This window comes from Thunnus maccoyii, chromosome 20, assembly GCF_910596095.1.
Source record: "Thunnus maccoyii chromosome 20, fThuMac1.1, whole genome shotgun sequence".
In the NCBI taxonomy this organism is placed as follows: Eukaryota; Metazoa; Chordata; class Actinopteri; order Scombriformes; family Scombridae; genus Thunnus; species Thunnus maccoyii.
In genome coordinates, this window is record NC_056552.1 from 24,198,758 (window position 1) to 24,214,364 (window position 15,607).

General features: G+C 40.3%; 2 protein-coding genes across 2 annotated transcripts in view; one reads left to right on the top strand and one right to left on the bottom strand.

Annotated features, from left to right (window-relative positions):
* Positions 1-7,107, top strand: part of dnah9 (dynein, axonemal, heavy chain 9) — a 178,908-nt gene extending 171,801 nt beyond the window's left edge. The window contains exon 79 of the transcript XR_006092993.1: positions 6,211-7,107. The gene's annotated coding sequence lies outside the window, so the exon portion shown is untranslated. The remainder of the gene's footprint in view (positions 1-6,210) is intronic.
* LOC121887393 (protein shisa-6) overlaps positions 1-15,607 on the bottom strand; it is a 65,742-nt gene that overhangs the window by 1,772 nt on the left and 48,363 nt on the right. The window contains exon 4 of the mRNA XM_042398127.1: positions 3,529-3,591. Coding sequence (XP_042254061.1) covers positions 3,529-3,591 — 63 coding nt within the window. The remainder of the gene's footprint in view (positions 1-3,528; positions 3,592-15,607) is intronic.

Sequence of the window (15,607 nt, forward strand, 5' to 3'; positions counted from 1 at the left end):
GGAAGACGCACGAGTGGGGGGAGGGGGGAGGTGACTGGACCTTCTTTTTTATTCTCGCTCTCGTCTTTCTCTTTATCTGTCTTTCTCACACATGCACGAACACAAACATCCGCAGTCTGTCCCATTCACCGCCGTCTTCCACGCTCTGTCAATCTTATCTGTCCTACCATGCCGCCACCCACTTTCCTTTGCTCCTTAATTCTTTCTTGTCCGTTCAGTATTCCCCCCTCTCTCATTTTCTTTCTCGCTCCTGCTCTATCTCGCTCTCCCCTGTGAGCTGTGAGTCTGTCACGCAGTGCAGAGCAGCGGGTATGGGTGCGGCTCAAGACCAGCCTCCAATGGACAGATAAAAATAGGGCTTTAGTAACTGCTGCAGGATGGAGAGAAGGAAGGGAAAGAGGAGAAGAGATGGAGATAAGAGGAGCTAAAAGGGATAAAAGGAGGTGAAATACAAGAAGGAAAGAAAATAGAAGGGTGAACGGAGGAGGGAAGCTCGAGAGGAGGACGGAGGGGTGGCGGCTGGGCCGGGTGACAGCAGGGGGTCCTGGAAGCCGCAGGAAGGGGGTTCGAAGGATGTGAACAATCTTGAAGTGGACTGTCTGCCACACTGCATCAATAAGGGAAGAATCGACTCAGACTGTGCATGCTGTTAGCTATCTCAATAGTAAACACATTTCACTGCTTCATCACGACGGACAGTACAACCACACAGACCTGGCTCAAATAGTCTTTGCAAAGATTAGCATGTGCTTTTAAAGAAGGCAGGAGATATTCTATATTATTATTATTATCAGGAAATCCCATGAAAACACCAAAAACAACAAGTATTACCTGTATAATCATGTTTCACTGAGTGACATGTTCTTTTATTATGACACCAGTGTAGTTGCTACCTGACTTCATTCATTTAGTCTGACATTGTTCATTTTTCCTCATTTCTGTTTGGAATGGGGTGTTATTTTAGTGGCAGTCATCTTTGACTCTTCAGGTTGACTGTGTTCAGTCAGTGTGGGAAAGCAGCAGCATGTTCAGTCAACCAATCATCAGCCAGACAGAAACGTGCATCAGCTGAAACTGAACCATTATATTTTTTAATCAATGTCAATGTAAATACATAGATGCATATAGATCAGATGATAGCTGCTTGAATAATAATAATATCTAATGATAAAGTTGCTAGCAGCTAGCTTAGTTTTCAGTCTTTTAATCTTTTATGGACATGCAGATCATAGTGTAATTACATCATGCACATGCAAATAAGCTCATGATGTCATCTTGAGACCTACAGACTTTTTTAGCAGGCTATAGCTACTTTCCAATGACAATAAAAGTGTAGAGTTTTATTGGGGCAGTTAATGTTGCTCACAAAGATTGAAGTATGACAACAAGAATTTGAGTTGTTATTTCTGTAAGTCAGCTTACAGCCACTTCCAGCTTGTCATAGTTTTGTGGCCATTCTTCTGTTTTGTTACTGTAGCTGGATGCAGGAAGATGACATCTCCATTCTTAATCCTGCTACCAAGCTGTGATTGTTCTCCACAGTCAGAGAAACAACACCAGACCTATTTGAATTGCTGAACAATTTGGAACCAGGCTATAAAACACCGTCCTGCTGCCGTAAATACTCACTAAGGGACCTAATGTGTATTAATATGCAGCTGAAAATAGTTCCCAACAAATGTAATTACTCCGGTTTTAGTAACACTACAGTGCCCAGCTGCTTTATGAAATCACTGAGCCTTTATTGAAAATGAAACTTTATATTTGTGAGCTGTTTTTTTTTTTTAAAGATTTATCTCTATCCTGTCCCCATCCTCTGTGTCTGCCACAGACAGAATAAGAATGTCAGGAAAGTAAAGAGAGGAAGACATAATTGCTTCTGGTCTTTTCATAGGATTTGATAACAGTAAGAAAAATATAGAAACATCTTGTGTACTGTAGCCTACGTTAACTATCACATCAAATCAAATGAAATTGCTAGGTCAAAGGATTCTTAGACTCTTTTGCCCTCCCTGGCAAATCCCAGAAATTTGATCATCTAAGCAGGTTAAAACAAACAGCAAGAATTACTAGCAAATGCTATTTAAATCAGGTCTGAAACCACATTGAATTTCAGTGGAAGAAAGGAATGCACAAACGTAGGGGTTGGTTCGTGGTGTATGTGTACACAAATGTGTGCTGGAATGTAATGAATGACTGTTTACACTAAATTAAATGTATGTATGTATGACTTACCACGTCTCAATGACCGGTGAGCTACCAAACCCAAGTGAAGAACAAATATTTCAGAAACATGTTGATGGTGAGGAAAAACAGAAGCTAATCCATATTCAGCATGACTAGTGCAGAAAATCCCCCCTCAAAAATAATTCAAATCAAATCAGCTTTTACTTCCTGAGGCATGTGATGCACACTTGTGTGTACGATTGCGCATTTTCTGCTTGTGATTTGCAGCGGTATCTCCTGGTTGTTTCAGTCATGGGCCGCTGGGGGGGTTGTGGCAGCAGGCTTTATCTAGAAAAGACACTGCGTGCTGAAATTTGAAGCCTTTCAGGGGGCCTGTGATCAAAGTCTCTGTGTTAGATGTGTTGTTGAAATGGATTTTTCATGTTTTCCATAGATCTCCAAGGCATTTCTCCACAGTTGTGGTTTGCTTATCTGTATGTGTGTGTGTGTGTTTGTGTGTGTAGGTTTGTGTGTGTGTGTGTGTAAAATGGACCACATGGTCAATAATGTCCATAAAAAAGGGGCTATTGTAGCTGCAGATTTCCAGCATAGCCCCTAAGTGCCTGAGAGCAAGCTTGTCATTTTTTTTTTATTTTTGTAGTTGAAACAAACAGAATATAAATCAAATGGCAAGATCAGAGTGATTTAATAAATACAGAAGGCAGTGAATATTCAGCTTATGGCCTCCTTTCTTTCCTTTTATCTTTGCTGTTTCCTCGCTCCAGCCTCCACCTTGCATTTCTTACGCAACCAGCTACTCTTCACATCTGCCAGTCTACGACCCGGGGGCCAGCCTCTGCTCTCTCACAAGAACTATTTGAGCAAACAGCTGAATGACATCAGTAATAAAAACCAGTTCAGGGTGATGCTCCTCACGGGGGTGCATGAGGTTACGGTGATAACTTTTGTTCTCGGGATAACAGCAGGGAACGTCGCAGGTCTCACATGCTCCGTCAACCAGAGGACGGAATGACCTCGATAGAACATTAAGTTGATCCTCAGCCAATTGGAGTGGCCTTTTTAGTTTGGCTCACAGGAAAATGTTCATGACTATGGGATGTGACGCTTCTACGATTCAATTTTCAACAACAACAACAAAAAAAAAAGCCTCATTTTCAATAACAGAATAGATTTGTGGTGGGGTGAATTGAAAAGAGGACCATGTCAAGGGTTTTTTTTTTTTTCATACATGCATGTCAAGCACTATATTCAAGTTAATGCTCAGGTCCATGCCTCATCTCAAACACTGAGCTGAGCTGTGAATTCACTCTAAAAGTCCCCTCTCCCGCTAGTTTTTCTTACCATTCTTAGGTGTGCGTGTGGGGCTACCTAGAGCCACATGGTTATAGTTGTGCTGATGGGTACCTGCAATGACAAAAGCAATGAAAGATCTGTTCAGTGTCCATGAGGAATGTTCTGTATCAAATACAGACTGTTTGCAGCATGAGGGTGACAATTAAAGAGATAATTCACTAAAACACGCTTAAAGTTGTCTTTTGGTGGCATTTTTAGATATGCTTTTCATAAAAATATGAACTTCTGAAGAGAAATGTGTGTGACATTTATAGTGTAAACACGTCAGAATTCCACATCATCATTCTTCAATAGCTGGCAAACCTATTTAGTGGGTGAAATATCCCTTTAATTTTCCACAAATTAAGGGTATGAACATTAAAAAAGATGAAAAAGATTGTGGGATGAGTGAATCTACAGTAGGTGGAGTCCACTGTAACCTCAGTGTTACCCTGCAAAACATTTTCACATCAGAGAATCCAGAAAGTCAGAGGCTACAGTGCAAACATTACAGATGGGGAAAAAAAGATACAGGGCTGATATACAATATTTATAACATCCTGTCCCGGAACACACAGGCCCTCATATTCTCTGAAAACTGTATTATTAAAGAGTAAAGACATAGAGACTAGATGAATCTTTGCATTCATCATTGATGAAGACGCTTCAAATGTGTAACTACTGACACACTGAAACCACAAACCAAGTCATGACGCAAACATCTTCACCATTGTGACAACACATATGTCACATTTTGATAAAGCGCTGCAAGTTAATGAAACACAAGCAAATTTCAAAACACCTTCACCAATCTGACAACACACGGGCAGCATGAAGAAACATGCTGCAAATACAGAAAATACAAGCAAATACAGAAACACTGCAGAGCATATAGAACAACTACTGTGGACGTTGCGGTTACATGTAACAAACATGCACTTAAACCATTGGGCTACCAGTTGCCCCAACAAACGTATCCTGAGGTCTAACAAATTTAAAATTCTTAAAACTTGCATTGCTTACATCCATGTTTGCTAGTTTGCTTCTTCTTCTTCACTGCCTTTGTTGGTACATTACTACATTTTTTGGCGTGTTACCTTCATCAAATGTTGAGTAGCAGAACAGCGTGAAACTGCCTACATATAAACAAAATGGGCACACCCGCTCATTATATGTTGTATGAACAATTGTTCAAATGATTCTGTGTAATGTGAAAGAAGTCGCTCCCAGTGACAAATCAACAGAGAATTATCACCAACTCTGCAGAATGCTAATGTTGCTCAGTGTCTGTTGGATGTGTACAGTGGCGACCTGAGCGTCCGAGGCTACAGCCCCAAATGTTTTATGAATAGCCCTGGATCTTAATTTTGTTTTTTGTTTTTTTCATTTTCCGATCATGGATAAAGCCCTTGTAAATAATATATCAATCAAAAACACAAGTACAGAAGATCAACTTCACACTCAGGCTTGGGGAGTAACAGAGTACATGTAACAGCATTATGTAATGAGGATACAATAAAAAAGTAACTGTATTCCATTACAGTTAGAGAAAAAAAAGGTCAGATTACCGTTACAGTCAGTAAAAACAGGGTTTACTAGAAGGATTACAATTTGCCGACCGTCTACGGCTTGTTGTCAATTTGTCAACAAACCGTGGACAGTCGGCAAGAGCACTTGTGCTTGCAGCCATGTCTCTCGCTCTGTCACCATGAAAGCTACAACGTGCGGTTGGCACGCACACTATGCCTGCAGGGACTGGAAGCAGAGTGCTGCACACACACTGCTGCCCTGCTGTCGCACCGATAGTAACTAACGTTATAGTTTGTCATTTGCTAAGCGATAGTTTAAAATAAGTAAATCTCTGACTCTGCTGTCATCTGCTGGCTGAACACTGAAACACACATTTGCTCTGGACCTGCATTTAAACTGCTGTTGATTGTGTTGTCTGACACAATTAATTAAAAGTCATCTTATTGATATTTCTTTTCTCTGTTTGGTATTGAAGTAATCCAAAAATAAAAGAAAGTAATCAACTTATGTTACTTTAATATTGTGATACTTGGATCAGGTACTGATTACATTTATAACAGGTAATTAGTAATTGTATTAGATTACATTTTAAAAGTAACCCTCCCAACCCTGTTCACAGAGAGAGAAAGAGCACACTGGTTACAGTACTTGTCATTGTTAGCATCTGGTGGTAGCTAGTTCGCTAATTCTTGAAGACTGTGGATATAAGAAGCTTTTTCAAAAAGAAAGAGGATGAAGGTAATGAGGCGCAGGTGGGGCTAGAGGAGGTGGAGGAAGAGTTCTCCCCTGTTGCTGTAGCAACAGATGAGTCAGGACGTGAGAGTGCCACTGCCTCATCTGCAAGCTCAGGTTTGTGAGGAAGACTCTTTCGCTAGCAGGCTAGTCTAGCTCAGTGGTTCTCAAACATTTTTGTCATGAGGCACACCGTTTATGAATACAAGTATTTACAAGGCTCACCTTTACATATGATGACTGTTTAGCCTTTATGGGATGGAATAGTGCATCAGTGGTTTGCTTTTGTTTAATCTGATATTGGTTGGTGTGTTGACAAAAAGCAATCATATTAAACTGATCAATAATGTGTTTATGATGACATCAAACAATGAGAGATTTGATTAGATTTTGGTTGGGACGTACTGATTGAATCCTTTTTATGAGCAGGATAGGAGAGAGAAGAGAACAGGAGAGGAGATGAGGAGTGCAACTGACAGATGAGACACCAAAAGAGCTGCTGGAGAGGTGAAGAAGAGGAGGGTATCAGATAGACGGATGAGACACACAGTTAACACAGTTTGTCACAGTTCAAAAGGAGCCTCTTGTCACACAATAGAAGCAGAAGCTATGAGACCAGCGTTGGTCAATTTTCAAAACTGAACAAATCACCAGCAACATATAATTATGCAAATAACTGCTTCATCAAGGTCAAGGCTCTTATTTTTTTCTCAGGGTTTTACTCCTGCTGCTGAAAATAAAAATAATGAGGATGTTGAATGAGAAGTCAGATTGCACTCATTTTGTTTATTTTGATTACATGTGGTGAAAGCCAGCCTACACATCTGACTGAACCCTTCTGCTAGAGCACAGTGTCTCACATCGTATGTTCATTTTACTCTGATATAACTTGAAAATGGTGCAATTATCGGGTGAAATTCTAAAGATTTCTGGGCTGGACTAAGCCTCCAATGTTTCAAGATCCTAACAATGCCTCTGGATGTGTAAATAAGCAACTGGTTGCTAAGACATCCAACACAACAACTTCATAAAGTGACAACATGTCAGTGTTGTTTAAGACTTGCTGCGTGGCCCAAAATTACCACAAAACATCACTTTATGCAGATTTAACTCAACGTCTGCTTACAGGGCTTTTTGCAATCTTTCAACCACACGATTGCCATGGAGTTGGTTCAGTTGATATATGTGCACTCCTGTTATCACGTGACCAAAGTGCTATAGTTATGTCACACAATGACAGCCAATGATGCAGACCATGAGATGCAGTTGAAAGCCCCCAGAAAAAGCTAATGAACGGACCTCAAGGTTAAGATTACTTTGTCAAAATTAAAAAAGAAAAAGCTTGTCAACATCACTGTGTCTGAGCAAATCTGGGCGTGTCCATCAGATTTTATCGTCCCCCCAAAATTTCATTTGTGCTGTGAGTGTGTTTCTGTATTTGCAGAGCAGCGTGTGTTGTTAAGACGCTGAATGTGTTTCTACATTTGTTTTATTTCATTGCAGCATTTTATGTAAATGTGGCACATATGCTGCACAAGTGATGAAGATATTCTCTTTATTTGCTTGTGTTTTTCATTCATTTACATGTGTTTTCTTAAGTTGCAGTGCTTTGAGCTCTCTCCGCCACAGTGAAATCCTTTTAAAACGTTCACAAACACTCTAGTCCTCCACCTCTGGTCATTGCCCCCGTTCCTCTGGCTCTTTGTATGCATGAGGACGGTCTAATCAGCAGTAACAGTCTGCGGTGTTGTCATCTGGCAAGCAGAGCCATTTTAATTTCAACTCGGAGAATAAACAACAGTTTCACCCAATCATCTATCCATCCTACTGTGCCGGAGTGTTTGCGGATGACAGGGAGTGTGATGCAGTGGTAGAGCGCTCGGCTGGGCACCGCAGTGTGGAGGTGCTTTAGTTGAAAGATGGGACCTTTACTGAGCCCATTGTACAGAGAAAGTTGATGAATGACAGCTATTCTCAGCAGTGTGTAGGAAGGTGTGTGTATATATATATATGTGTGTTTATGTGTGCGCGTGGCTTTTGTATGTTTGTATGTGAGGAGGAGGCAGCGATAGATGGAGACCCCGTTGTAGTGTGTTGCCGTCGCGACACATTCATTTGCTGTCTGCTGCTGTGCCTGTTTAAAAATGCATTAGAGCCAACTGCTGAAACATCCATTTACATCTGTCACAGAAGTGAAGGAGGAGAGGGAGGCCCGACGCTCTCACATCATGGGTTTCAATATTTGCTCGAGCTATGGAGATAGATGGGATGTGTCTTCTGTGTGCTCCTTCACTGAGTTTCTCTTTTTTCATACAAATGCTGAACAGTAACTCTCACAGAAGGGATTATTCGAGTGGGAAAATTCACTGACATCTGAGACCGTGTCTCCTGAATATATTAAATTAACAGCATTGTAATATAAATATATGTCTGTTTAGTTACTATCTGTGGTGTAACAAGAGTTATTTAGCCTGCGGCCAGGATGTTCACATGCTGTTCCTAACACAAGAGGTGCCACAGAAAAAGAAGCACATAAAATGATCATATTATTTTTTCAGCAGAAAGAAACTGTTGCTGACAATGATTAACATTGAATTAAACTAGAAGCCTATTCGAATAAATGTTGTTGGTCTGCAGATGTATGTAACAATTATTTTGTGATAATTGTGAAGATCATTACTTGTACAAATCTGCCATGTCTGTAATGTGTTAAGTAAGAAATACTCCTCCTCTGTGATATATACTGCTAATAATAATTAATATTACATGAAAACAGAACTTTCATTCAGCTCTTGGAAACCCCTACACATTCTCATATGTGAAAAATATTTAAAACTGATTATCTGAAATAAAAATGCCAGTTTTGAAATACTTTCTACTGTAGAAAAAGCAAAATACTATCAAGCAAGTTTTAAGTTTAAGCAAGTTTATTTACTTGTCTTGACTCCTATAAAATACCTTTATATACTAATTTGCTTTGCCAAATACAAAGTAAATTAGTAGTTAATTGAATTGCTGCCTGGATTACGTTTACGTTTTAGCTAAACTGCAGAAATTATAGAAGATGTTTCTATACCAAGCTCCTGACTAAAACCATCAAACTAGTCTATGCTGTGTCCCATGTGCTGTTTACTGTAGCTATAGGCTGAAAAACCAAGACCAGGATTTATCCCTAACATTAACCAAGTGCATTGAGTTGCCTAAACGTAACCATGAAAATGTTAATTGTGGTTTAATTTCTAGAAGCAGATACTGTAGGAAAAGAAATTAAAAACATCAGTGAACGTTTCTGCAGATATGTTCTGTATGAACATTTCTTCCTTATGTTGATTTTTTTTTTAATTGAGGGCAGTATTTTGCTAATTAGCTGTATATAATTGCAACGTTTCAAAAACAGAAACCCAAAACAGAGATGGCAGCAAAATGTATGCAGAAAACACAGATGAAAACATGATGATGACTGAAAATATAGTTGATCCACTAATTCTGCGGCTTATAGTTTCTATACAACTACAGAAAGACAAACTTCACAAAGAGAAAAACAGAAAACTGGCTACACTGACAACTGAAGTCTCCCAGATGTCACCATTAATAAGTATTGTGTTCTTAAAGAATCAACACAGCTCCTTCTCTTTCTAATACAAACTTTAAAAGTACAGTTACAGAACAAAAACATGGACCAATACTATGCAACATTCTTGATCTCAAAGAAGTTTCGTCTCGTTCTGGTGATTTCCGCTCAAGGCCCAGTCTGAGGAGTCCGGAGAGACGGGCCGAGCTGAACGGCCCACTGAGAAGAAGCAGAAGACTGTAGCTCATTAAGAGCCCGGACAGCCATTTTCAGCAATCCCTCTGTAATCTGGGGACCAATTAACCATATTCACGAAAGAGTCCCAGCACAATGGGCACCCCCAACCTCTCTGAGCCATGGGGCTGCTTATCGGCCCGGAACACCCCTGCACACTGGCACCATCCTCGCCCCCTTGAGCTGACATGGCAAAATAACCTCCACCCACCGTATCGACTTCCCCATTACCACGAAGCAGCCCCACAAAACAATTTGTCAATGATGAAGGGAGCTTACTCTGGAGGGTGAGACCCCCTGGATGCACTGCTGTCCATTAGTCATTACCTTCATCTGCTTAAATGGCCATAATAAAAATAGATGCTGCTGCTGTCTAATCATACAGTAGGTTGATTATTTGTGATTGACATGATCTCCAGATTGTTGGGTTAAACAGGGTCCCTATCTAAATTGCTAAATGGATGTTTTTCTGTCAGTATGTTGATGACGCAGCTGTGTGTTTGTCAGATGGTGCCAATCAGATTTAGTGGCTGAGTCAACCATACAACTATGATAACAAGGGACTGCAGAGGCCAGTCTCAGACACTTTATTCTAGATACAGTCGCTCTCAACTACGCAAGACGATTACTCACTTTAAATTTGCCTTTGCTTATAACCGCTTATCTCCAGAGAATACCTCCTTAGCGAGTTTGCATAATAGCATCCAGATGGCATGCAAGTGACTCAGTAATCTGACATTTGGTGTGGCATTTTGTTTCACATCACACTTCCAAACATCACATCCACATACAGCACACAGGGGGAGGCAAGAGGAGGCATGCTGAGCTGACCACTAAACACCTTGAACCTCATGCCAAGGTTAAATAAGCATTTGCAGAATCGATTGCTGTCGCATACTTCGAGGTATCGTGGAAACAATCAGAACATTGATTTCTAGGAATTTGCATTCTGTCCAACATCTGAACAGCCACGTCATGATATCTAGTAAGCTCTCTGTTGATGATTTTACTGTGTGTATGTGTATACAAGCACAATCTCTTGTATTTCTATGAACAGTGAAGTCACTCTGAGTAGAGATGAGGCAAATGAAGCATTGGAAAAACACTCATCTCTGTGAGAGAACTAGAGGGGAGGGAAAATAAGCTCACAAACAAACACACAAGGTCATCAGAGTGTTTGCCTGAACAACTACTCAACCTCTAGAGGTGAACTCCCTAATATCAGACCCAAGCAACACCCCATACACAACGCTTTGGGCCATAACAAGCATCATGTACAGATGGGTGAAACATTTAAGAAAACCCCTGAATAAATGAGTGGAGAGAAAAACAAATGCAAATACTGCCAAACCAGCCCAGTATCTCTAGGAATAACATTCATATTGAACAATTCGGCACCTAATGATTTATGTCCAATGTCAATGTTCAGTGCTAATGCAATAAGTAATGGGCACTACCTTTATGCAGTGAGGCGGAAATTAAGGGTGTGAAGGTCAGGGTGGTGGATGGGCAACTTGGGAGACTGTAGTTTGTTTGCCATAACCACAGTGTCTCCTTAATCTTAACCATACCATGGTTGCCACACTGTAGAAAGAATATGTCTTTAAGACACTGGCATTGAATATAATCGAGGGGTTTGCAGAATCATCCAATATTATCATATTGTTCTTAACCTGCAACAGGGTTGTCCATATAGGGGACAAGAGCTCACTAAATGGTTTGACGACCATGAAAATTATGTGAATCATATGTTGTGTTCTTCACATTTATGGGGGATTTTGGAATGATGTGTTAGACAGCATTCTCCACTACAATCATCAAAATGAGGGAAAATAATAATAAGAAGAATGCTGTTCATCCCTCGAGAAGAGAGAATATACGCCAAGGAACACTTAAGCTGTTGTGGAGGCTCGTTATGGCCCTAATACTTTGCTAAAGGCTGGAGAGTGCTTGAAACCAACACGTTTTTATAGTTTTTAAATAGTCATACACAAAGGTTAGCATTCATATTTAAGATGTGTAACATTGTTTGTCTTATGGTAAAGTTTTAACCAAATGAATGTTTTTTTTTAGCATGCTAATCACAAGTTAAGCTAATCGCTTATTAGCCACCATGCTACACAGACTTTTGTACAAGTTACGTCTGCGTCCACAATGTAAACTCACATGGTTTATGCTGTTTTAAGCTAAATGCCAAAGAAATATGTTGCTTTAGATGTCATAGTTGAACTCCTTATTTTAGGGGATAATGTGTGTTTTGCATTTAACATAAGTTACAATGAACTATAGTTTGTATTGTATATTAAACCTAGAGCGCAGTACTGTTTATTATTAAGCTTAAAAAGGGCTCAGATGGTTGTAGCTGTGGCAGTTAGCCTGTGAGAGCTAGCAGCTCACTCTCTGCACTCACTAGCCTCAAATCACCTGCTAATGTAATATTCTCCTGTTAGCTTTGAGGTGGACTTCGGATGAAGAGGGACAGCTTGTTCCCTGTGGCTGTTGGAGAGGAGCCGGCGGCTGCGGCTACACAACCTCCTGACATCTTTCAGTATTTCATTTCCTAATTAAAGACAATCAAAGGACCTCTTTGGATTCCTACTAAAAGAGACACTTTTTTCATTTGAAAACTGTTGTGGTTCTAGTAGTCCATGGACTCAGAGAAGACTCTTTCAATTTTGAGGGCAACATAATACATTCCCATGTTGAACCTGTAATTTTTAATATTATTAAGCCAATCATTTGAAGATATTGATTTGCTCCCAAACCAGGGTTCAGTTTATTGGAAGATTCCTTTTATTTTATGTCTATAGGGTATGTAAGGAAGTAGGATAAGGATGCTCTGTGATTATCTGAAGTATAATAAGGATAGCTATGCTCCAGCCCAGCACTTCATAAAATATCCGGATATAGGTAGTAAACTGCTACCAGACCCTAAATAAATTCTCCTGAGCTGTTACAGTTATATGGTCTCAGTAATTATTTTATGGAAAGCTGAAGCACTGGTTGCAACTACAGTAGTAGAAAAAAATGTAGAAATGCATGGCATTCATTTTGATTGGCATGTTGTGGAGACTGGAACAGGGCCGAAGGCAGGGGGTTGCTGTGCTCATGTCCCACTCCTAGAACCCCCACACTTTTAAAATCACTGCTCTACCCTTGCCCTTAAGACAGTTTGTTGGTTTTCTCTTTAATTTGTCACCCATGTGTTGCCTCTTCTCCTTAAGAAGACAAAATTAATTCCCTCAAATATTAGGCACGATGCGTAATTTGAGCTTCATACCTGCAAATTGATTTTAAAAAATGAAATCCTGCAGCAGCATATGCTTTATGCACCAGATGTGAATAAGCACCTAAAAGCAGGAAACTCTTCCACTGCTTTGAAAAGGCAGTCTGTAAGTAGATGTGGTAGAAATGGTGGTGGACACAGACATATTTCAAAACACTGACAATGCAGACAGACAGGCACAACTAAATGGAAACCCTAAAGGCTTGGTATTTCTCAGCAACACAGAGGAGGGGGAGGAGTGCAGAGAGAAGTAAGTAAAGGGCTAGGGAGACAGAAATACAGTGAACATGGGATAAACTGAGACAGAAAGCAGATAAGAGAAGAAAAAGTATGAAAAAGGAAGATGTGGTGGGGCACTGGGATGAAAAGAGAAGGGAGACTGCAACATGGCCCAGTGATCACAAGGCACCCTTCCACCCCCCCCCCCCCCCCCCCCCCCCGACTCTACACCGCCCAACCCAGATCTATTAGAGAGGCATCCTCAGCTCTCTGCTCCACTCTCCTTACGACATCCCTCTCTAAAACCAACAGCCCTGCCATCCCATTAGCCCTGCCAAGTTGAGCTACTGGAGTTCTGAAAGGCCCAGAGGAGCTGGAGATGGTGGTGGAGGGGGGTACAGAGGGCACTGTGTGTGTGTGTCTGAACTTATGCGTGCAAAATGTGTGTGACAGGTATGAATGTGGATGTCTCTGTCCCACTGGCTCTGTTGACAGCCCGTTGACACCAACACGTCCCTGCCCTCCTCTCACAGCAAAGGAAGCAGAGGAACGGGAAGCCACCCTGGGATTGACATTTAACAACTGAAAAAGAGTGTTCACATTTAATCGCTAAATGTTAACTGCCATAATAGCCCCACTTCACTCGGTTAGTAGGGGACAAAGCTTTAGGCCCCTAGAAAGAAGTAGTCCCACCTCCTCATTGATTTCACTGACAGAGCAGGAGGCTTAACTCTGACCCAATTGCAGCACTAGTGATAATGCTTATAAGTTATATTTATAGCACTTCTAGCTCTGCTAATTTTAGCTTCCACTGCTCACTCTTAACTGAGTGGCTACTGTGAGAGTTTAGATTAAGCTAAAAACAGGAAAAGGCTTAACCTATATCTTTAGGAAATAGTCTCATTTTGCTGTCACTGTTTGATATGATTCACCCTATAGCCAGTTCAGAAAAGCTTGTGCAACAGCAATCTGCTTGGAAGAAGTAGAAGAAGTTAGCATGATTAGCAATAGCTGCCACGACAACAAAAATAATACCACACATGGAAACACAAACTTCACCAACAGATAGGAAACAACACTTTGTACAACCTGCCTTGGCAATATTCTATTTATGTATTTATGGTCATGAAAATAAAGCTAATAATGTTGTAAATAAAGCTAATTTGTATTTGAAAAACAGTATTGGGAACACAGTTGACAAGTGATATGTTAGCTCAAGTGTAGTATACAGTAAAACTACCGGAGCACTGACTGCTTGGCACCAAAGGTCTCAATAATATAAAATAAAATATTACTGGAATACTTAAAGCATAAAAATCAAATCTTGAATGTGAGGTAAAAATAGAAAACAAAGTCAAGAAACTTTTTAGCTCCAACATCAGACAGTGTACAATAGCTGAAGACTGAAATGACTTGAAAGGATTTTCAGATCATTTCCACATTCCTGAACTCAGCATATTACCTGGCACCGGAATATTCAGACCAAGTACTGAACAATATAAAGCCACTGTTGGTAGAATTGTTATGTGATTATAGCATCTTTCAATTTTCTTGATGGCTTAGCATTTTTTGTAGAAAAATGAGACAATACTGGTGAAAATTGGTGCTGTCTAGGTTTTGCTTTCAGCCAATTTATCTTAGCTTTCAGATCAAATACGCGAGTGTGACACAGTGTGCAGAGGTAGGCCATTATTTTCAATGGAGAGAGCAGCTGTGCTTTGTCAGACAGCTCCAAGAGCCGTAGCAGCCTGCACTACTGTGATTTTCTCAATAAAACTGAACTTTAAATCATGCACATCTTATTGGCATCGATGGGAGGCCAAAGTTATGATAGCAGCAATTTTACTGTTGGAAAAGTTCATTTGTTCATCTCAAATTCCTGAATTTAATACTACTCTTGAGTAAAAATCTCAAGTTTGGGGTGGCCTGGTGGCTTTAGGAGTTTAGGGTATTAATTGCCCTTATAAAAGCGTATATGATAATAACCCCAAAATACTTTTAAAAAATTCAAGCATGGTGGAGAATGTCAGAAAAGACAAGGATATAGGGCTAGACTGTTCTGTTCTAGTTGGCTGCATTGTAAGATTATTGCTGCTCTTTATGTTTTTTGCACTACTTCCTAAAACTATTTGCTCCTGTGCCTTTGGTGTCAAACAGGCGTTAGGGTCAGATACATCAGGGAACGATGGAGGGTAGTCGAGGCTGTCAGCCACAATGTCTCTTTTGATAATTCCACTGTGGGACACCAAAGCCAGAAAACGTTCAAATCCTACACATAGTGACTTAAATTTGACGTCCTGGCCTCTAGTTTAATGGTGCAGTGTAAGTTCTAGTTCCAAGCTGAGCTGTCTATCTGTCCCTCACAGCTACTCATAATACAATAAACATAAAATCATTTTAAATCTGTAAAATTTCAGTTCATGACAACCACACCCATGAATCTCCAAACAGTCTACCAATTCTGATTCCTTGTTGCATACAAAAAAGACAAAAACTACAAGGCCTGTTTGTAAATT